Source organism: Delphinapterus leucas, chromosome 2, assembly GCF_059928025.1.
Source record: "Delphinapterus leucas isolate spDelLeu-1000000601 "Yukka" chromosome 2, BTC_Dleu_Yukka2, whole genome shotgun sequence".
Classification (NCBI taxonomy): Eukaryota; Metazoa; Chordata; class Mammalia; order Artiodactyla; family Monodontidae; genus Delphinapterus; species Delphinapterus leucas.
This window is the reverse complement of record NC_143130.1, coordinates 93,923,533-93,947,255: the sequence shown is the minus strand read 5'-3', so window position 1 is coordinate 93,947,255 and position 23,723 is coordinate 93,923,533. Positions and strand designations below refer to the sequence as shown.

At 35.8% G+C, this 23,723-nt stretch overlaps 1 protein-coding gene across 2 annotated transcripts in view; it reads left to right on the top strand.

Annotated features, from left to right (window-relative positions):
- Positions 1-23,723, top strand: part of CTDSPL2 (CTD small phosphatase like 2) — a 71,202-nt gene that overhangs the window by 30,694 nt on the left and 16,785 nt on the right. The window contains exons 3-8 of one of the 2 annotated variants that reach the window (XM_022587213.2): positions 4,208-4,346; positions 5,879-6,025; positions 11,738-11,950; positions 15,929-16,007; positions 16,304-16,415; positions 19,181-19,267. In XM_022587213.2, the coding sequence (XP_022442921.1) occupies positions 4,208-4,346; positions 5,879-6,025; positions 11,738-11,950; positions 15,929-16,007; positions 16,304-16,415; positions 19,181-19,267 (777 nt within the window). Of the gene's footprint in view, positions 1-4,207; positions 4,347-5,875; positions 6,026-11,737; positions 11,951-15,928; positions 16,008-16,303; positions 16,416-19,180; positions 19,268-23,723 lie in introns of both variants that reach the window. The other variant, XM_022587212.2, reaches the window with a different exon arrangement.

Here is a 23,723-nt window from a genome sequence, read left to right as displayed (position 1 = left end):
TGACTGTTGGTTTGTTCTCATCTGCTTGGAGTTTGGGGGAGAAACCTTGTTTCCTGCTTTTGTTGTAAATTGGCTTTTGGGGTTTTGTTGCCTCTTTAGTTCTCTGTATTTTTCCTTTGAGATTCAGAGATTTAAGAATACGACCTTCCCAAGATTTTCCCTTTAAAAGCCTATCTTAAGAGACAACTTTGAAGAATACGGATTCCAGACAAGACATTGTAGGGTTATTAAATTTTAAAAATGTACAGTAATGTAGAAATCTTGTTTTTCCTAGTTCCTCTTCTAAAAATCATACTATATCCAAAAATGTCCCCAAATTATATACTTGAATGTTTAAGGAAGAGTAGGATTTGGTGACACATTTCAGAATTGGAGCATCATCAGACATTTGAATGCATTACTCTGAAGGATGGAATTTTATTGTCAATGACTGCAGACCTTGAATCCTGATCTTAACAGCTTCCTCTTTCTCTTTAGAGATGTAAGCTCAAGTATTTGAATATATTCTCAATTGACCACAGTATAACCTTTTCTGTTATATGGGGCACCTGCATATTATCAGTTAGCTTATATATACTGTTGGTAAATAGGGAAGTAGTTTCAGTATAACATGGGTGGGTTTTGGTTTATACGTGATTTTTTCTAAACTGGACAGGGAGATCCTGAATAATGGGGGTAGAATTTTATACTGCACACAGAGTTTTTAATTAAAAGTGGTAAGCTGTGTAAGGGGTTCCCTCTCAGAGAGGTACACCCTGCTCTAGCAGGGACTCTTCTTTTCATATGGCAGTTTGCATTTCCTTTTTTGTCCATTTTAGCAGTCTTCCTGGCTTAAAGCTCCAATTCTCAGCTCCCATAAACCCTTGTTTCTACTTCTTTTTTTTTTTTTTTTTGCGGTACGCAGGCCTTCCAACGCTGCGGCCTCTCCTGCTGCGGAGCACAGGCCCCAGATGCACAGGCCCAGTGGCCATGGCTCACGGGCCCAGCCGCTCCACGGCATATGGGATCCTCCCAGACCGGGGCACGAACCCGTGTCCCCTGCATCGGCAGGTGGACTCCCAACCACTGCGCCGCCAGGGAAGCCCCTCTACTTCTTTGCTTCTAATACCTTTTATTAAGCTCTGAGGAAGCATTTCAGCTGCTCTTAGCTGCTTAACTGGGGTGTGCAAGTTATCTCTGGAGGTCCCAATCATTGGTTTTCTTAGTGCTGTGGTTACAGAGTTACAGGGGCATTGGCTGATCTGCCCCAATGTACCCCTCTCTACCCTTCTGGACCCATTTTTTTCCCCATAAGCCTTGTTATTTTTAGGGTTGCAGAGTGCAAAGTTTCCAGGAATGTATGTATGTATTTACATTATACCAGATGTACTAAGAGACTTCAAGAAAATGCTGGAGCTTAGTGTATTGAGGCTTTACAGCATTGTTTCTGTTCTTGAAGGACTTTATAAAAAGAGCCCCTATAATTCTCCTGTAATAAAGATCCAGTGTTTGGGATTTGAGGCTTCCTATTCATCATTTTTAAATGCAGGGGAATAATAAACAGTAAAAATTTGAGGAATTATGTTGTGGATCACTGAGGCTTTATTTTGTGCTAATGAGATTGTTTTGATGAACCTACCTAAAATTAGAGAAACTGGTGAGTAAATGTAAAATTCTGTATTGGATGATACTTACAGTATTATCTTTTTTCTATTTTGATCCTAGTAGGGAATTGTAATTTGGGCCATTTACAATACCAAGGTTTGTTTCAGAAATAATAATATTCAACTTACAGAAAATGCATAGTAGTATACTGTATTATTATTTGTTGTGGAAAAATCTAATCCTTATCAAAAGATTTTGGGTACTTTCATTGAAACAGCAAGGAATTATAGGCCAGTATTACAGTAATGGAAGAAGATTGCTTATGTGATGATGACTCTAGAAAAATTGTACAGATGAGGAAGATGGATGTATAAATGGAGAAAAATCAGGTTATTGCATGGAGTATAATATTTTAGTTAAGTCCTGACAAACCCATTGTAAGTTGAAAATGTTGTAAGCTGAAAATGCACTTAAGACACTTAACCTACTGGATGGACATCATAGCTTAGCCCAGCCTACCTTAAACATGCTCAGAACACTTACATTAGCTTACAGTTGGGCAAAATCACAAGTGTTGAATGTCTTATGTAATTGATTGAATACTGAAAGCGAAAAACAATAGTTGCATGGATACAGAATGGTTATAAGTGTGTCAGTTATTTACCCTCATGATCAAGTGGCTGACTTTGAGCTGTGGCTCACTGTGGCTCACTGCCGCCGCTGCCCAGCATCACAAGAGAGTATAGTATCTGCAAATGGCTAGCCCGAGAAAAGACCAAAATTAAAAATTCTAAGTAGAGTTTCTACTGAATACATATTGCTTTCACATCACTGTAAAGTCAAAAAATCTTTAAGTCAAACTATGATAAGTCTATATTGCAAAAATAGTGTAAACTGGTCATGTGAATTTGCCCCATATAAGGAAATGAATAGAGAGTTTTGTTAAGGAGTAGACTCCTTAGTGTTAATTTGGACATTTTGAGAATTGACATTAGGTGTGTGGCAGTGGCAGGCCCTATTAATTTTGTGTCATTTTTGGGACTATGTGATAATGCCAGCAAATTCCAGTGGGGTTCGCTCAAGGAAATGACCCCTGTTCTCTTGAGTAATTCTAAAAGTAAGGAAAATTGCTGGAAACTTAGACCACATTGTGAGATTCAGTATTTCAGTAGCATGAAAATTTAACGGACCCTGGGGAAAGAATCTGAATTGTGAGGATGCTGTAATTATATTTGTGTATTGTAATAACGTTAATAAATACTCTTACGACTGTCAGATTTTTTCTGTTTTCCTCTACTGTTAGGTATTAATTCTGTTTGTTTCTCCTGGATATGAAAAAAGAGGAGAAAGCATATTACAACATATTTTATCTTTTTAAAAATCTGGGCTTCCCTGGTGGCGCAGTGGTTGAGAGTCCGCCTGCCGATGCAGGGGACATGGGTTCGTGCCCCGGTCCGGGAGGATCCCACGTGCCGCGAAGCGGCTGCGCCCGTGGGCCATGGCCACTGGGCCTGCGCGTCCGGAGCCTGTGCTCCGCAGTGGGAGAGGCCACAGCAGTGAGATGCCCGCGTACTGCAAAAAAGAAAAGAAAAAAAAAAAATCTGAGCATAGTTGACATACAACATTATATTAGTTTCAGATATATAGCATGATTCAATTTGTTTTTTGGTTGCTCCACACGGTATGTGGAATCTTAGCTGTCCAACTGGGGATCGAACCTGTGCCCCTGCAGTGGAAACGTGGAATCTTAACCACTGGACTGCCGGGGAAGTCTGATTCAGTATTTTTATATATTGCAAAATGATTACCACAATAAGTCTAGTTAAAATCGGTCAGCATACATAGTTACAGAATTCTTTTCTCTGATAACTTTTAAGATTTACTCTCACAGCAATTTTCATATATGCAATACAGTATTATTAACTGTAGTCACCATGCTGTACGTTATATCACTGCGACTTATTTATTTTATAACCTTTTGCACCTTTTGACGCCTATCACCCATTTCACTCATCCCCACCTCCCTGCCTCTGGCAACCACCAGTCTGTTCTCTGTATCTGTGAACTTGCTGTTTTTGTTTTTTGTTTGTTTTTGTTTTTTAATTCCACATGTAAGTGAGATCATATGGTATTTGTCTTTCTCTGTCTGACTTTTTTCACTTAGTGTAATGCCCTTTAGGTTCATCCATGTTGTTGCAAGTGGCAAGAGTTGATTCTTTTTTATGGCTAAATAATATTCCATTGTTTATGTATGTATATGTGTGTGTGTGTGTGTGTGTTATATGCATATATATATTCACTGCATTATTTACAGTAGCCAAGATATGGAAACAACCATATCTAAGTGTCCATCAATTGATAATGGATAAAATTGGCTATTGTAAATAATGCAGTGAACATGGGGGTACGTGTCATATTTTATCATTTTAAAAGTGTAACCTGTAGGGAATTCCCTGGTGGTTCAGTGGTTAAGACTCGGTGCTTTCACTGCCATGGGTCCGGGTTCAGTCCCTGGTCAGGGAACTAAGATCTCACAAGCTGCGTGGTGTGGCAAAAAAAAAAAAGTAACCTGTAAAGCAGAATGACTCTGTTCAATGCATGTTTTTCCCTCTTATATCTTAAGGAAGAGAGAGAAAATCCTTCAAAACGGAGTAGAATTGAACGTGATATAGATAATAATTTGATCACATCAACACCAAGAGCAGGAGAAAAGCCTAACAAACAGATATCTCGAGTAAGACGGAAAAGTCAAGTAAATGGAGGTTTGTTAATGTTTACATATTGCTTTATTAGGTGTAAGCAGAGTTCTCACTTGACATGTTTGTGTTCTGTTTTTAAAAATCTACTTTGAGCAATTTCTGCCTTATTTTTGTAATCTCCTTTGTATTAAATATTAGTGGCATGAAGTAAATAAAAATTTACCTTCCTAATGTAAATCTACTTTGATGAATTAAAGTGACAAAGGCAGAGCAACTAGCTTTATACTGTTTAGCATGAAAATGTATATGAAACTCATTTCTTAAAGCGGTGATAATTGTGACTTAATTTATTTGAAATATGTACAAAGAATTTGTTTCTGGATTATGGAATTTCAGAGCTATAGAGGGGGCTTGGAGCTCTCAGGTCCGCGGTTCTCAACTAGGGGTGTTTCTGTCCCCTAGCAGATGCTTTTCAGTGTATGGAGACCTTTTTGGTTTGTCACAACCTGTGGAGGGATTGCTACTTGCATCTAGCAGGTGAAGGTCAGGGGCACTGCTAAACATCCTACAGTGCACAGGACATCCTCCCATAACAAAGAATTATCCAGCCCAAAAGCCAATAGTGTTGTTGCTATTTATAAATCCTGTTCTAGATCAGTACCTTATTGTATTGCTGACAAGCTCCTCAAAGTCAAAAAGGAGAAAAAAAAGATGGACAAGCAGAGAAACCTATACAGAATAGCACTTTAGAGCATGGAGTGCTACCTTTTAACCAATACTATTTTAAACACAGCAGTAATAATAATTCCCTACCTCTTTCCTCTTAATGCAGTGATGTATCTCCATTGTTAGAATTGACCATAAGGGAGAAAAGGGATAAACAAGTTAAAAGAGCACTAACAAAGAAGGAAAGAAATGTGCTAAAGTTGTGGAGGGTCAAGGATGATTTATTAAGACAATTGTATTTTATATTTTCCCAGAACCCATTAAATTTCTTTTATTTGTAAGAAACTTAAAAAAAAAACTGGTTATTCTTCCTAACTACTCTGAAATGGTGCCTCACAATATCCATAAGTAGTTTTTGACACTGCTGTATATATAGTCTTCTGCTTCAGTAGAACTAGTTGCCTCTATTTATTTAGCTGTTACTCATTAGAAATAGATTGGGGGGTAAGTTTTGTGAAGTAGGCAGCATCCCAAAATGTAAATAAACAAAGACAAAATCTTGCATTTGTGTTTTTCATATTGTAACTTGCTTGCTTTACTTACAAAGAGTTTTATTTCATTTTCTGTTACACTGTTGATTTGAAGACTTTCAGTCTGTGTAATTCCAGATATAAATCTACTTTGTAAAAACTCAGTAAATTTTAGCATTTATAAACCATTATAAATAAATATGTTGTAAAGATCATTTGATTTACAAGTGATTTACCTCAGGATTTCTTGAAATAATAAGCTTTTTAACATTAATGTTCATCAGTTTTCCTTATGTATTTTGAGGGAAAAAGTTATTTTTATAATGAATGGTTTAGAACACATTTATGAAAGTCATGTTTTCTAGATTGCAACTATTTTTGTTGTTTCTTTCTTAGAAGCTGGTAGTTATGAAATGACAAATCAACATGTAAAACAAAATGGAAAATTAGAAGATAATCCTTCCTCTGGCAGTCCTCCAAGGACTACATTGTTGGGGACCATATTTTCTCCTGTCTTCAACTTTTTTTCACCAGCAAATAAAAATGGTAAATATAAGTCATTAACCATAATTTGGGTTTAAAAGATTAATCGTTTTCCTGGCTTTTTAAAAGATCTGTTTGATTTTTTTGGCATATTTTTGTTAGCATTTTATGTTTGTTTTCAGCCTCGTTAAAAATACACAGGCTTTTTTTTTTTAAAGAATATATTTTCTTTCGTTTATATTTATTTACTTTATTTATTTATGGCTGCATCGTGTCTTAGTTGCGGCACACGGGATCTTTCGTTGCGGTGTGTGGGCTCCTCATTGCGGCACGTGGGCTTCTCTCCAGTTGTGACATGTGGGCTCTATAGTTGTAGTACACAGGCTTACTTGCCTCGCGGCAGGTGGGATCTTATTAGTTTCCCGACCAGAGATTGAACCCAAGTCCTCTGCATTGGAAGGTGGATTCTTAACCACTGGACCACCAGGGAAGTCCCCAAAATACACAGCTTCTAAAAGGCATTTTTTTTTTTTTTTTTAGTGACTGAAATAAATGTAGGTTATGTTTAATTAACTATCTGAAAAGCTAGATGATAAACTTTGGGCTGGAGGGAAAGTATTATTTTTTCTGTGTTGGGATGACTTCTGCATCTTTAGAGTGTGTACAGGAGAGAATTGAGAAGCATTTTCAATATTCTAGATTAGTAAAGTAGAATTTGTTGAATATTTTGAGTGAGTTGAAACCAGATTTTTTTTTGGTAATACAATTTATTTTTATTATCATTTGCTTGGTTTTTCCCCCCGTAGGGAATCTTCAGTTTAGACAAATAGTAAAACTACCCTAATTCACATGAATTGAAGGTTCCCATTGTATGCCTTTGCAAAAAACTTTAAAATGGCCTCTTTCTCAACATATCTTTTAAAAATTATCTGGTGTCCTATTTTTTCTGATAATTAATGTCTAATTTCATACATGATAATTTAGTCTCTAGATTATTTGAGGGCAAGAGGTCATGTCTTTATTTTTACATCTACCATGTTGTTTGATACAGTATTGGGCACATGGGAAATAGGCATTAAATACCTGTTGCCTGATTTCTGGATGATAAAGCAATTTTTAAAAGGCAGAATGGTGCACTGTAAAATCAAGATGATGTAGGGGCAGAAATAATGTATATTAGCACATTAAAGGACTGTGAAGTCCTAGAATAGAAACAAAAAACTACCTTTAACTTTGTTTAACCCAGTATTCCCTAGACATATCTGACCAAGTACTCTTGTATGGAACATCTGTTAACATCTTAACATCTTTTAGAACTAGTGCCTCCTAAAACATCTTTGGAAATGCTGGTGTAGTGGGAAAAGAACAGGCTTTGGAGTTAGATAAACTTGTTTTAAATTTGTTCCCAGCTGCCAGTGTTTACTTATGTTACACTGGACCACTTCTTTAAACTCTTGAGCCTCTTAATCCATGAGAAAGGGTAATTATACTTAAATGTGAGGAGTGAAGATTCCAGTTCACTCAACAAATATTGAGCATCTACTATGTTCCAGCCATTGTGATAAGTATAATAAATTTTTATAGGTGCCTTGAGAGAGGTATGGAACAGTATTCAAAGAATGGAACGGTCCTGTATTCTGGGTGGTGGCTCACAAAAGGCTTCATAGAAAAGCTGAATCTTGAAAGATGGTAAAGGGCATTCCATGTAGAAGGAGCAGTGTAAGCAAAGGTACAGTGTATTTCAGAAACAAATTAGTTTGTCACAGATGGAGCATCAGATTTGAGGAGTGCATGGGAAGGGATAAGATAGGAGAATTATAAAGAAGTCAGATTATAGAGCCAATTTTGTAGGGTTTTTGAACTTTATCCTTAGTCATGGGGGGATAAATGAAAGGTTTTAAACTGTGAGTAATATGAACAGGTTTATGTTGTTGTTGTTTTTTAAGTTTACAGATTTTATTTTTTTTTAATTTACTTTATTTATTTTTGGCTGTGTTGGGTCTTCGTTGCTGTGTGTGGGCTTTCTCTAGTTGCGGCGAGCGGGGGCTACTGTTTGTTGCAGTGTGCGGGCTTCTCATTGCGGTGGCTTCTCTTGCGGAGCCTGGGCTCTAGGCGTGCGGGCTTCAGTAGCTGTGGCTCGCAGGCTCAGTAGTTGTGGCTCACAGGCTCTAGAGTGCAGGCTCAGTATTTGTGGTGCACAGGCTTAGTTGCTCTGCGTCATGTGGGAGCTTCCCGGACCAGGGCTCGAACCCGTGTCTCCTGCATTGGCAGGTGGATTCTTAACCACTGCGCCACCAGGGAAGCCCAGATTTGTGTTTTCTAAAGATCTATTTGGCAGTAGCATGTAGGCTAAATTCTAAAGAGGCTGGATGCAGGGAGACCATTAGTAGACTTGTAGTCCATGTGAGACTTCATACAACCTTACTTGTAGTATTAGAGAAGAAAAGAAGGATCAAAGATACAAATGGACAAATTTTGGAAACAGATTGGAGGTGAAGGAAGAGAGAGAGTAAGATGTACACATTAGATTTTCAAGAGAGAAAAGTAAGTTCCTGGGAGATAGATAATTGAATTTAATTTGGGCCATGCTGAGCCTGAGAGGCCTTGAAACGACCAAATAAAAATGTCTACTAACAATTTGTCATTCAGGTATGGGGCTTAGAAATCTGAATAAGCAGTAGAGCATGGTATTATCAGCTTACAAATATTAATTGAAACCAGTGGACTAAATGGTGCATTTGGTTCATCAAACTAAGACCAGAATCTTGGGGAAAGACATTTAAGGACTGGACAAAGCTAAAGAAGCCAACAAAGGAGAAATGGAGGAAACCAGGAGAAACTGAGTCATAGAAGCCAAAAGAAGAGACTGTCAAACCGAGGGTCAAACAATTGTAAAGATAGAAGGAAAGGAAATGAGCATTGAAAAGGTATCATTAAACCTGGTAATTAACTGGTCATTGGTTTCGTTTGCCAGAAGAGTTTCAGAGGAGTGATTGGAGTTGGCAGCCTAATCCATGGGTTAAAAGAGTGAAATGGAGAGTAAGAAAGGGATCAGCACATATAGATTACTGTTATGAGGAACTTGAATATGAGAAAAACTAGAGAGGTCATGAAGCCTCAAGGGATGTTTTGTGTTTGTGAGAAGCAAGCATGTTGTTAAGCCTCAGGAAAGGGTCTAATAGGTTGAACATAAGGGAAAAAGAAAAACTAATGAAGAAAGTTTCTAGGATCTACTGATAGGGATGGGATCAAGAGAACAGGTAGAAGGATTAGAATTGAAACAAGGAGAATAGACATTTTTCTCTGATGCTGGAGGAAAGAACATTTGGGCAGCAGTAGTTCATGTTTGATAGAATTTTTTCTTGGAAGGAGGACATGGTATCATTTTGCTGAGATGGTCCTGGTGGCAGGGATTGAAGAGAATGAAGGTTTAGAATGTTTGCTATTGGGTATAAGTAAAAGAAGCTGAATGACTCACACACAGAAATACTGAGCAGCATGCTATAGGCGTAGCTAAGATTAGAGGATTTTATTTGGAGTACAGTCAGTCTTTATAATTCTATTGTTTTCTTTATTACCTGGGTCTAGTTCCTGAGAAGCCTGTTAGATTGATTCAAGAGGGATTTCTATGATGAATGACAGTGGAAAGACAAGGAAGCGAGGACAGTGAGGCTGCTGGCTTGAGAGTGGTTTAAGTAATACACCATGAAGTCTAACTAGATGAGGAGGGTGGAGAAGAAGCCATTGAGGGATGTGTTTGGATAAAAGAGATTGGCTTTTATCAAACGTGAAGATCACATGTAATAGAAATATTAGATAGATAGATAGATAGATAGCTAATTAGAAGATTAGGAGGTCGTGGTAGGAGATTAATTATTTGAATTATAGGTTTCAGAGGTGAACAGTTTCTCTGTGATAGTGTCCAGGTTGTAGCCATGGTAATAACTACTAAAGAGCATTACGAATGTAGTTGGGGCTAAATAGGGCAAGACCTTCGAGGGTTAGTTATTGGATGAGTCATTGACATCACCTGTAATAACTATATAGGCATTTAATAGAGCAGTAAACTGGTATCTAGGTGTTAAATTCCTCTGAGATTGAGAGAGGATGCTGGCAATAGATGGTAGGTGACAGCAGAGGGCATAAGTGAAGAATTGTATAGCCAGGTGACAGCAATCTCAAAGGAGCAAACATTTTTACACATTAGTGGAAAACCAATGATCTGGTGGCGGCAGTGGAGGTAAATGAATTCTGACTGAGTAACAAGTATGGGAGAATAAACAGCTTTGAGGGAAGGGTATCAGGAAAAGAGATGTCTTTTGGAAAAAGGTTAAATGTAAGGCAATGAGGGAGAAAGAATATTCTGTGAGGAAGTTGAGAGTTATTGGCGGTTGATTTTGTTGTTGACAATGACATTCAGAGGATTTCATAAAGAAATGGCGACTTGGGGTCAGTCCATAGTGGAAGAAAAATTGGGCAGTGGGTTCATCTAGGGGATGGTTGAATATAATGAGGAAACTAGCTTCTATCTTTGTTATTGAGATGAAATTTCGTTGAGAAATTGTTCTTGTGTCTTTGAATAAAAAGGTTCTCATGGTTAGGGGAACAGTTAGCTCATTTTTAGAGAACTGTCTCTGGTTTAAAAATTACAACTGCACAAAATGGCTAGGATGCTTAGTACTAGAAAGATCAGGAGCTGTTTGAGGATAATGGAAAATTGTGTGTGTGTGTGTGTGTGCTGTATGTATTGCCCAGCACATAGTAAGCACTTAATAAATGATATTTGCTTTAATGAAGAGAAGTTCTGTGGTCAAAAATACTGTATGACAGTTGACCCAACAACAACATGGGTTTGAACTGCACAGGTCCACTTAATACAAGGATTTTTTTCAATAAATACTATAGTATACAATCTGTGGTTGGTTGAATCTGAGGATGTGGAACTGTGGATATGGAGGGCTGGCTGTAAAGTTATTCTCAGATTTCTGATTGCATGGGGGTCAGTGCCCTTAACCCCTATGTTGTTCAAGGGTCAACTGTATATACTTCAGAGTTCCTAAGAGACTGGATCTTAAATGTTCTCACCACAAAAAAGAAATAATTATGTGGCAGGATAGAGGTGTTAGCTAACGCTCAGTTGGTAATCATATTGCAGTATATAAAGTATTAAATCAATACGTACACCTGTAACTTACACAATGTTATGTTAATTATATCTCATTTAAAAATTTTAAAGTTCTAAATTGACTTGTTTGACTATAAATGGGTGTTTCTAAGCTATTTGAACACTCTTAAGAAAACTTTGCTCACAAATATTACTCTAGCTTATAATAGTCTTTATTCCTTATTTTTGAAATGTCTAGTAAAGAGTCACTAAATAATGGTATCCTCAGCTTTGTTTCTGTTCCATTTAGTTTTTCTAAATATTTATGAATTTTTATTGAATATATTTGACATATAACATTGTATAAATTTAAAGTGTACAACATGTTGATTTGATAATTTATATATTGTAATTTGATCATCATCGTAGTGATAATTAGCATATGCTCTCTGTCATGTTATATAATTGTTCTTTATTTTTGGTGGTTGGAGTAATTAAGTACTAGTCTCTTACCAGGTTTGATGATTATAATATAATGTTGTCTGTATTCACTATACTGTGCATTAGCTCTCTAAGGCTTATTTATTACTTGTTTTAAGTTTGTTCCCATCTTTTCCCACCCACTGTGAGCTTTTAAGTGACGATTAATGTACAATTAATCATGATTTCAGGAACATCAGGATCTGATTCCCCAGGACAGGCTGTGGAAGCTGAAGAGATAGTAAAACAGCTTGATATGGAACAGGTGGATGAAATCACTACCAGTACTACTACATCAACTAATGGAGCAGCTTACTCAAATCAAGCAGTTCAAGTGAGGTCATCAATAAATGGTTTAGAAGAAGCAGAAGAAACAGTTAATCGTGATATCCCACCCCTTACAGGTAAATAACATTCCTTTTTTTCTTATACATTTTCATGAATAGTTTGTAAAAATACTACTGTATTTTTTCTTAAATAGGCAGATTAAATGCGTAAGTTTTTCTTCCTTGAAGTTAATAAAATTAAAACTGGAAATAAAACTTTTCCCCCCAAATCCAGTCATTTTGAAATTGAATTTTTTTAAGGTTATTTTGACTGCATATTAGTCACTTTACAGTTTAATTATGTGTACCGGTCTTACCACTTAGAGAAATTTAACACAGCTAACAAAATAATATGCTTACATTTATGAACATATTTATTATAATTGCACGAGTCTTAGATCCCTAAGGTCTGAAGTCCCTACATAGAGGTAGTCTCATACCTTCAGATTTGTTTCATATACAGATGACATTCCCAAAGAAGAAGCTTCTGTTCTTGGGTCTCTCCTATACACAAACTTTGCAGCCTAATCCTGGATGCTTTTAAAGGCCTAACATAATTCTTAGGTCCCTGAGCCAGTTGTTACGGAAATGTAGAAACATGTGAGGTCAGCATTTGTTACTTCTGAGGGTTGTGGTAGGTAGACATATAAGGCTAAAAGATGAAATTGTATTCCATTATGATTAAAAGCAGAAATAAAACTGAGGATGGACATCTTTTCCCAGGAGAAGTTCTTAGACTTTTATTTTAGATTTGTTTGTTTTTCCTTGTGGTGCCAGATATTTGAGAGAGCCTAGTACATATATATTGGTTGAGAAATAAGTTTGGCAAAGGAAGCAAAATGATGATCTCTCTGATATAAAGGGGAAACTTGAAAAAAAATCATTGAAACAGCATGATACATTTAAAGAAAAAATGCATACAACTATGAAACTTATATACAGTGCAACCCTGTATCAGTATGAATAGAAAAGCAGCATAATAGAGTTAAGGTTTATTTTATTTATTTTTTAAATTTTATTTATTTTTGGCTGTATTGGGTCTTCGTTGCTGTGCGCGGGCTTTCTCTAGTTGCAGTGAGTGGGGGCTACTCTTCGTTGCGGTGCGCAGGCTTCTCATTGCGGTGGCTTCTCTTGTTGCGGAGCACGGGCCCTAGAGTGTGCAGGCTTCAGTAGTTGCAGCGCGTGGGCTCTAGGGCACGTGGGCTTCAGCATTTGTGTCACGTGGGCTCAGTAGTTGTGGTGCGTGGGCTTAGTTACTCCGAGGCATGTGGGATCTTCCCAGACCAGGTCTCGAACCCATGTTGCCTGCATTGGCAGGCAGATTCTTAACCACTGTGCCACCAGGAAAGTCCAAGGTTTATTTTAAATTTGTCAAATAAGGAATTCCCTGGCCATCCAGTGGTTAGGACTCTGTGCTCTCACTGCCGAGGGCCCGGGTTCAGTCCCTGGTCGGGGAACTGTTGGGTTGGCCAGAAAGTTTGGGTTTTTCTGTAAGATCTTGAGGGAAAAACCCGAACAAACGTTTTGGCCAACCCAATAAAATCCCACAAGCCGTGTGGTGCGGCACTCAAATCAATCAATAACAAATAAAATGTTAATATTGATAATGTTTAATTATAATGTTATAATTTAAGAATACTTAACCTAACAAGCAAATCTAATGCTGATTACTTTGCCTGTTGTTACAAGCTAGTGAATGATAAGGTATAGCACAGGCTTCAGACGTGCAGGCTCAGTGGCCATGGCTCACGGGCCCAGCCGCTCTGCAGCATGTGGGATCTTCCCGGACTGGGGTATGAACCCATGTCCCCTGCATCGGCAGGTGGACTCTCAACCACTGCGCCACCAGGGAAGCCCCGAAGCCAGGGCTTTTGACTTCTTTGATGTTTTTTCTGTTTTTGTGCTTCTACATAAACCTTTGTACTCATTTTTTTCTGACAACTGTGCCTACCGGAAGGGATTTCTATAACTTTAGTTTCTAGAGGGGAATAGTAAGATTTACTCCATTTGTCTCATTGATTCGTTTTTCTAACATTTAATTGAACACGTACTTTTTGTGATGGGCACTATTTATAAAGATGACTAAGATGTGCTCATTGACCCTGAAGAGTATATAATCTAATTGATGAGCCAAGTATACACAAAAATTACTGTACAGTGTGGTGAGTGCTGTTACAAATAAATGAGCAAAATATTGAGGTGGCTCATTGCAGTTACTCTGGGAGGATCATGAAAGGAAGAAGTAAAAGTTTTGCTGATCTTCAAATATGAGTATGAGTGACAAAAGTGGTACTCTTCCCCAACTTCAAGAACGTAGCCAAAGAGAACAAGAAGGAAGGAGGCTGGCTCTACCATTTACTTATCTGTGTGACTTTAGATAACTTATTTAAGCTCTCTGAGACAGTTTTCTTAGCTTTAAAATGGTAATAATAATTTAGAGCTTTGAAAGCTAAATGAGATGAAATATGAAAAATGCTTAGCATGGAGGTGCTCAAATACTAATTACTTCCTGTCCCCCTTTCTCTGAGATTAATAGGAATTTGAAATAGTAAAGTGGTAGGAAGATATATTTTTCCATTTGTCCCTTTGTGCTAATGAACCGTTACTGGCATAAAGTTGTTAGAAATGAACAAAAATTCTGCTTTATATCTGTTGTCATTTATTGAACATACACACTGTATTGGCTCTGTCTCAGAAGGTATTAATACATGGTAATAGCAAAAAACATAAGTTTTTATCCTGAAAGACTACTATCCACCAGTATTCCATTCCTATAGATAGAGTACAGCAATTTTTATTGAGGCCCACTGTCTTAGTCCTTTCAGGCTACTGTAAAAAACTACCATTAGACTAGGTGACATATAAACAATAGAAATTTATTTCTCATAGTTCAGGAGTCTAGGAAATCTGAGATCAAAACCCCAACAGATTCAGTGTCTGGTGAAGATCTGCTCTCTGGTTCATAGATAGCTGTCTTCTTACTGTGTCCTCTTATGCCAGAAGCTCTGCAAGCTCTTTGGGGGTCTTTTTTAAAGAGCATTAATCTCATTTATGAGGGCTCCACCCTCATGACCTAATGACCTCATGACCTCCCAAAGACTCCATCTCCAGACACCATCACATTGGGGATTAGGTTTCAATATATGAATTTTAGGGCAACACAAACATTCAGTCTCTAGCATCCACCTTAAACTTTCATCTCCAAGACATTACCTGTTTAGCTTGTAAGTTATCATTGTCTCATTGAATTTAAGTTGTAAATATTGTCTTAGAAAATTCCTAACATAATTTCTAAAGCTTTATCAATTGATCAAATTTTAATTCAAACTTAGAATGGACTATGTGTCGTGGAATACAGAATTGTTTCTTGATTATTTTTAAGTTGCTTGTAAATGAGAAGTAAAATAATGGGTCTTGTAAAGCACTGATTTCTATATACAGCATAATTTCTTAACTTTTAAGATCATAGACAACCTTGAGAATCCTGTAAAAATGTACATAAAACATTTTTTCATAAGTCTAGGGGTTTGTAGACCTCTTAAAGCCTGTTCATGGATCTTAGGTTTAAAACTACCTTCGGGATCTGTTGTCAGCACACATATATTGACTGCCTGTATGTACTGTGCACTTTGTGAAGTATTACTGCTATGAGCACCATGAAATTTTTATGGTTATACATACAAACATCATCCAGTTAGAAATGGAAATTTTGTGGAGTGTATTTTCCTAATAATACACTCCACAGTGTAAGTAGTAAATAGTAGGAAATAGTGTAAGTAGTAAATTTTCTCTTAGCTGTTAGGGATTTAAATTTTGCTAGCCATGATATAGCTTGCCACTTTGTCTGTAATGGTAAATTTTTCCTTTGGATCCAGAGTTAGATCTATGTGTTTATAAATTTACTTTTAAATACTGTTTACAAATTATTTCTGTCTTATCTTTAACCTAAAATACACAGGGCTTCAGGAAGATCTTAATAAAAGCAGTAAAAATGTATACTTCATGGAAGCATTAAGTGAGTAAAAGCAACATTTTGTTTTTCACTTTGTTAAATAGCACCAGTAACTCCAGATAGTGGTTATTCATCAGCCCACGCAGAGGCCACCTATGAAGAAGACTGGGAAGTATTTGACCCGTGAGTTTTTTTTTTTTCCCTTTCTCTCTTTGAAAGGAATGAAAGTACATGTGTAGAGGGGTGGCTAAATGGTATATTGCAAAGAGCATTTGACCTGTAGGTGTTAATACTTTGCTGAGTTACTGAAATACTAATTTGTATATTTTCAGTTTTACTTATGTGTTTTATAAGTTTGGTTTACTAGGTTAAATATGCATTATTTAATTAAAAACTTAAAGATGGGCTGAATTTAGTAATATGTTTTATATTTACAAAAAAGTAGAAATGTTGAAATTTTCTTAAAATTTGATTTATAGCTATTATTTCATCAAACATGTTCCACCACTGACAGAAGAACAACTAAATAGGAAACCTGCCCTTCCATTGAAGACAAGAAGCACACCAGAATTCTCCCTAGTTTTAGACTTGGTAAGTATATTGTCTGTAGAGTTAGGGAAAATAAAGGCGTTAAATTCTTTTTTAAAAATACTAGCCAAAAATACCTAAAAGAATACAAGTGAATGAATAGCCTTACACATACATTTACTATAAAAACATGTCTTAGGTGTTCTGAAATGTTTTTATTTTAAGCACAGTCTAATGCCAGGGCCTCCCCAATTTGTTGGTTTCCAGTACCCTTTGAAAATAAATTAGGCTTTCTTTTTCTTTTTCTCCCCCAACAACCCCCGCTATTTCACTATTTTTCTATTTAAATTAAATTAATTATTGCCCCCATACTCCTATACCCTTTGTTTTGTTTTTTAATCTCCCAATAAATTCTAATTTCATGGCTAGATTTCAACCTTTTTGGGGGGTGGGGGAGTCACAGTCATGTTCCCCTGAAGGACCTAGGTCTTAATGAGTTAACCTCATGCAAGACCATACTCCTTTTCTTGTTCCTTTTTTGGGGGGAGGGGCAATCTATGTAATACTTAATACTAAGTATTAGTATTATCTAATACTAATAACTTTATTAATAGACTCTCAAAAGCATGACTTCTTAATGCTGACTAATAAAACCTTTAATATGCTCTCTTGGTGTGAATTTTAAAATTTATATTTTTTTTAGGGTACCAGAAGAGCTTTGAAAACTGAATATCTCTTATCTTTTCCTAACCAAATTTAATATATGGTCACCATTATTTACCATCTGCTGGCAATTTCTTGATATTAGCAAAAATATGTATCTATTATATAATACTGGAAAACATTTTACTATTTAAAAGCCTTTGTTACTAGTAACCTATAGTTGGAAATGTGGTTTAGTTCTTATTAAAAAATTTTTTTTTATCTTAAGGGAAAGCATATTTTTAAAATCTTAACTAGCATATATAGTTGTTTTGAGAGTTGAGCACCTTAGCCTTTGCCTAGCCAAAGAGATATAAATAAAATAGGCATCCAGAAGGCCTAAGTATTTAAGGTGTTTATTAGAGGATAAGTAGGCAAAAAAAGAAAAATTTTGAAACTGATTATGAGTAGTTTAGATTTGATGTACAGAAACTGAAAAAGATTTTGCTAGATTTTTATGTTAGCAGTTGATGTCATGATAGCAAGTTTGGCCATATAATTTTTAATCCAATGTGGAGGTAAATAGAGAGGGAAAGATAAGAATTGGTGAGCATAAATGAGTAATTTTACAGAATTGGGTAAAGAAGAATGATCAAAATTTAGATAGGCTGTAGATTAAGAAAGTAGAATTAGCTATGATTCAATTATAAGAAAGAGAATACCTTTTTTAAAGATACTAAGGGAATACCTTGAATTGTGTACTCTGATATGCTATTAAAAGAAAATGTGGGTGGACCTAGAGTCTGTCATACAGAGTGAAGTAAGTCAGAAAGAGAAAAACAAATACCATACACTAACACATATATATGGAATCGAAAAAAAAAATGGTTCTGATGAACCTAGTGGCAGGACAGATATAAAGATGCAGATGTAGAGAATGGACTTGAGGACATGGCGGGGTGGGGAAGCTGGGACAAAGTGAGCTTTGACATGTATACACTACCAAATGTAAAATAGATAGCTAGTGGGAAGCAGCTGCATAGCACAGGGAGATCAGCTCGGTGCTTTGTGACCACATAGAGGGGTGGGATAGGGAGGCTCAAGAAGGAGGGGATATGGGGATATATGTATACATATAGCTGATTCACTTTGTTATACTGCAGAAACTAACACAACATTGTAAAGCAATTATACTACAATAAGATGTTAAAAAAAAAAAAAGAAAAAGAAAAGGAGGCATATCTAGAGTATTTTTTGCTCTTTGCCTCCCCAGAGTTTAACTTTAGGTTAAAAGAAACACTCCAGCTAATAAGATGTGGAATCACAAGGTATGAGCATTTGTGTTTCATTTTAATTCATCTTAAACACATTGAAAAATTTGGGGGGTAGTTACTAGCAGCTTTATTTTTTTAAGTGTTGTCACTTTCTACAAATGGAAGCCTTTTTTTTTTATCCTTCAGGATTTGAGAAATATACATATTTGCACATACCTTATGTTGAATGATCCTTACCTTCTTTTCCTCATGAGAAAACAGGGCTTGGTAATCAAAGATGAGAAAGAAGTCTTGATTGACTGCTAATTTAGTTAAACAATGTTTATGTCTATGAAACATGTTCAACAGATACTGAAATATCCATTTTCTAAAATAAAATTCTTTATAAAAGGTTTAAGAATAAGGAGCTATATATAAATAGAAGATATATTTTTTTAATAGTTACATACTAAACTTCCATTGGCAAATTGTAAAAAAAAAAATTAAGAAAGTTTATATGTGGTTTACTTAACAGAAAGTTGGCAACTGCAGGACTCAGAACAGTGGTTGCCAAACATGCGTATGCATCCTAATCACCTAAAAGGCTTATTGAAACATAGATTGCTGAGTTCCTCTCTACTCCTTGCTGAGTTTGAATGATAAGAAATGGAGCTGGAGGTTTTACATTTCTAACTAGTAGTTCCCAGATGATGCTGATGCTGCTTGCTGTTCTAGCAGCCACACATGAGAACAAGTGACTTAGAAAATTCTATCCCAGATTGCTATGCCACACACAATAATGTATTATAAATATAAAATTCCATGTATGAATGGGTGCTTTAATAAATGTTTTTGGTGATCATGAATACATAAAATTATCAATTGAAATGTTGTAATATCTTGGTTCATTCAATATGTCCTTTTTATTTTAAGGATGAAACACTAGTACACTGTAGTTTAAATGAGCTAGAAGATGCAGCACTTACTTTTCCAGTCCTTTTCCAAGATGTCATTTATCAGGTAATTAAAACTTTTTAACTTGAGTTTTGGCCTGTTAGATATTTTGAACAAAGAAATCTTTTGTAATTTTTTTTTTTGGTGAAATTTAATGTGTTTATTCCTAATGGATTTCATCTGTATTTTAATGATTTAGTAACACAAAGTAGCATCATGCTAAATAAATAACTACATAAAACAACATAAATGTTACCAAAAAAATGTGAACTTTTTTTACCCATTGCTCTCTGCTAGTTTCATAACCTGTTTGCCAGCAGGTGGAGGCAGGAACACTGACATCTTAGGTCCCCGAGAGCTTGCCAGGTTAACACCTGGCGTTGTTGTTGTTTTTCCAAAACCCAATTAATAGGAAGAAACCTTATTCCTTGTTGGTCATTTTTATTGCCTTTTGTAGTATTATGGTGTGTAAGTTGCAGTGTAGTAGATCTACTTTATTTTAATCACAGAATTCCAGGACACTCTTCTAGTTACTGCTTTACTTAAAAAATTAGAGTGTAAGTATTTCTTCCTCCTCTGTGTCGATGGACAGGTAACAGTGCAAAATACAAATACCATTTACATTTCACTGCAGATTTTGTGTGTTGACCATAGGTTTTACTTTATGTTTCAGATTTTCCTATCATATAATTTGAATTAATATATGTGAATACACTTCAAAAACTACGACGTGCCTTTCTGTTCATGGAGGTTGTTATTGAACTAGCATTACCTTCTTATATACCAGTTGTTGAAGGATTGGGAAAGGGTCAAAAACTTTGTTGTTTGTCAGGTGGAAGCCAACCCAAGGATTAACTAAATAAAGTCACAGAACATTTACCATGTGAACAATGAAAAGGTGTTTATGGTTGTTTATGTGCTCTTAACAGGCAGTTAGAATATGTGTATAGTTTTCTTGGCACATGATAGTTATTATAGCTCGGAAATCATAAAATTTTAGAGTTGAATAGTTTGTGGTTCAGGATCTACTTTACCTATGTTATCTTGTAATCAGTCATAAGAGGATTTAAGCAGTTATTGTCAGTTCTGGTTTAACCTAGAAAGGTACTGTAGGTATGGTAATATCTGGATACTATCAATATATTTATTTCCCTTTTATGTAAACTGATTTTAGTTCTGATATAGATCAGAGGATGAGAAAAATATACATAAAAATGAGGGATTTTAGGGTTTTGAATTCCTTTTTAACTGTATATTACTTGTTTAAGGTAAATCTTTTTCTTAAGACATTTTCTGCCAAATAGGTTGTTCTTGTTTAGTGTAATTCAAGGACAGGAGTCTTGTGGCAAATATAAATAGCATGGCAATATGTTCTCTCTTTTTAGCTTGATAACCTTGTTTTTATGTTCAAAATTGCCCTTAAAAACAATGGCTTTCAGGCTTTTGAATTTGGAAAAGAAAACTGTTACTGAAAACTATAAATAATTATTTTGATGTGATTTCTTAAGCTTCCAGATTTGAAATTTATTTCTGATAGATGGTTTTGGTCTGTTTACATAATTTTTAGTAGTGAAATAAGAAACTTGGAGAGTAGATGAGTTTGATTTCCCTTTCATGAGTGTATTTCTTTTCAGTGTGACCATAAAATTGAATTTTTTTCTTATTGCTTCCACCATTTCTTCTTTAGTTCTCTTCTTTATAAAATTCTTACTGTTTCCTGTGGATCCAGACAGTTGTCTTATTTTGAATAAAAGGCTCCTAGCAGTGCATATGACTAATATAAAAAAAACTTCATATGTACTGCATCTACCTCTGTGGAATTCAAAGAACTCTTTTTCTTATATATCTGAGTTATACTTTCTGAAACAGGAAAATTAAATGAGCTAACCTAAATCAGGAGCAATGAGCAGGAAGTTTGAATCTTAAAAATTATAGAGATGATTGTATTTTTAAATGATTTAGTTACTACATCATGTACAGAGTTTAGTTCCCTTTCAGTAAGTTTTGAGGATGTCCATAGTTAATACTGGATTTCTAGTTTTGGCATAGCCATTCTGTCTGCTTTTTAAAAAATAACTTTGAAGAAATCTTGGGTTAGGGTTCCCCCAGTTTTCAGACCAGCAAGCTCCCTTTAAACAGGGAATGATGTCTTTTAAACTTTCAGTGGTGTTGTCTCCATCTACTGGCAAAGAAGAAATATACACAAGGGTCTGGGATGATCTAAGAGATTTTGGAGAAACCACATTATTAGGTAAGATGTAACTTACATGTTTAACCACTACAGTATAATGTGGCCCACTTAAAGGTAGAAACCTGTAAAATACTGTATATACTCTTAAAAAAATAATTTGTTGAGATGAAATTCACAACATAAAATTAACCATTTTTAAGGGGGAACAGTTTCATGGCATTTATATACTCTTGAATATGTCAATTCCATAACATGTATATACTCTTAAAAATAAAATGGTAATGTTAAGATAGGATCAAATTCTTCATCTGAATCAAAGCTAGATAAAGTTTCCTCTTGGGACTTTTGTTACTTTTGCTTTTTGTTTATGGTAAGTTTGTTATAGTAGAAGCATATCTAATGTTAATTCTATTTGTTATTCTCTTTCTTTCAAAACAATTTAAAATATAAGTTGTCTTATGTATGTTTTGATAATGGTCTGTATCAGGGGTTGGCAAACTTTTTCCTTTAAAGGGCCGGTTGTTAATATTAGGTTTTGCAGTCTGCGTTACAACTACTTTTTCTGCCATTGTAACATGAAAGTAGTCCTAAACAATACATAATGAATAAGCAGCGACTGTGTCGCATTAAAACTTTATTTACAGAAATAAGTGATGATCTGGATTTGGCCCAAAGGCCATAGTTTGCTGACCCTTGGTCTAATAATTATGAGAGTATATGCAATAAATTTACATATTCAAATTATAAGTGGAAGTAAGTAATCAAATGTTCATCAGAATTCTTGTTAATATATAGAGAGATTTAAAATTAGGTCCACTGTAACCTGGTTATGGGCTTTCTTAGGTTTATTCAGATGAAAGTTTGAGGGAAATTTAAGGTGGTCACTACTCACGTTTAAAGATTGCCTTACTTCATGATATACACTCTTCTTTTGATTGATAAGTAGGACTCAACCTAGTTAATGCAAGACTTAGAATATATGAGGATGTAGATTATTCAAGCCTCAATTAGTACGTTGAATGTATTTGAATTTCCATTTCTCTAGGAGATAAACCTAAAAGATCAAACTCAAATTAAAATTTTGATATATGTTACCACTGACACTATACGGATAGACAGATCATAGTTTGTGTATATGGAGAAAAAGTCATTTGAAAGAAGAACTGAGTTTTTAAAGTGAGGGTGTGGCATTCACAAAGGCAAAGTATATGGATTTTTGTTTGAATGGGTCTTTTCCTCTCCCTTAATTGGTAGTTTTTCCATGAATTGTTTTACCGTTAGATATTGGGAAACGTATTTATTCATAGAATGGTACAAATGCATTTGATATCTGGAAAAACAAGTGCGTGATCAGTTCCAATGCACGTTTTAATTTTTATATTTAGCTTATATTGACACATTGTCAGGAAATCCATCTCGTGGTGTTACTCAGTTAAGAGGTCTCCACTGTATTTAGTTTCTGTTCCTGCAGATCCACCAATTCAAGACTCTAGGTCATCTCACTCCCTCTTCCATCCAGAAGATGACTTCTATCCACAAGCAGGACTGAATCAAAAGACAGATTTTTCACTTAGCTCTTGAGCTGAACCACCTCCTCAATGACCTTCCTCTGTCTCCATCAAGAACTGGAGCTCAGTTTTTTGAAGATGTAATAGAGCTACTCAGCCCAAACGTGGCTAATTGAAGACAAAAAGAAGATGCCTCATATGTTTCACTACAGTGCAACCAAACGTAACTGTGTTGTCCAACTCCTCATTCTGTAAAGTATGGCAGGGGCATCTGATTTTTGACTCTGTTCACCAATAAGACTTTAGCCAGTCAGTGGCTTTCTGAAGATCAGTAAAATCAACAAACTTTGGGTCAGCTGTCCAGAAATCAGATTGTGGTAAGCACTCAAGGAGAGATAGGATCTTGTAGGGAGCTACTTGCTAAAGGATGCTTTATTTTAATAGTAGAGGTTGCCTTTATGGGAAAAGTTGGGGGGAGAGGTGGGTGGGAAGCCCCATGTTAGCAAAGCTCAGCCTCTTCCTCATTATTATAGTTTGTTTTCTTGGGAAACTTACAACCTAGGATAATTTTCATAAGGATCTCAAATATTTTATACCACAGAAAAATAGAAGTAGAGGGTCAGTGGCATCTGTCTCTTTTCCACAGTCTAGGAAGAAGAGTCAGCATTATTTTTGCTTCACGAAGAAAAAAGCAATCGTTTAAATGAAGAGTTTTGTTAGTAAACACCTAATCAAGTTTTTCCTCCCCTCAAGCTCTGACTTAAATTGATACTAAATAAGAGGCATTTTGTTTTGACATTCATAAAGCATAATTTTATTGTAC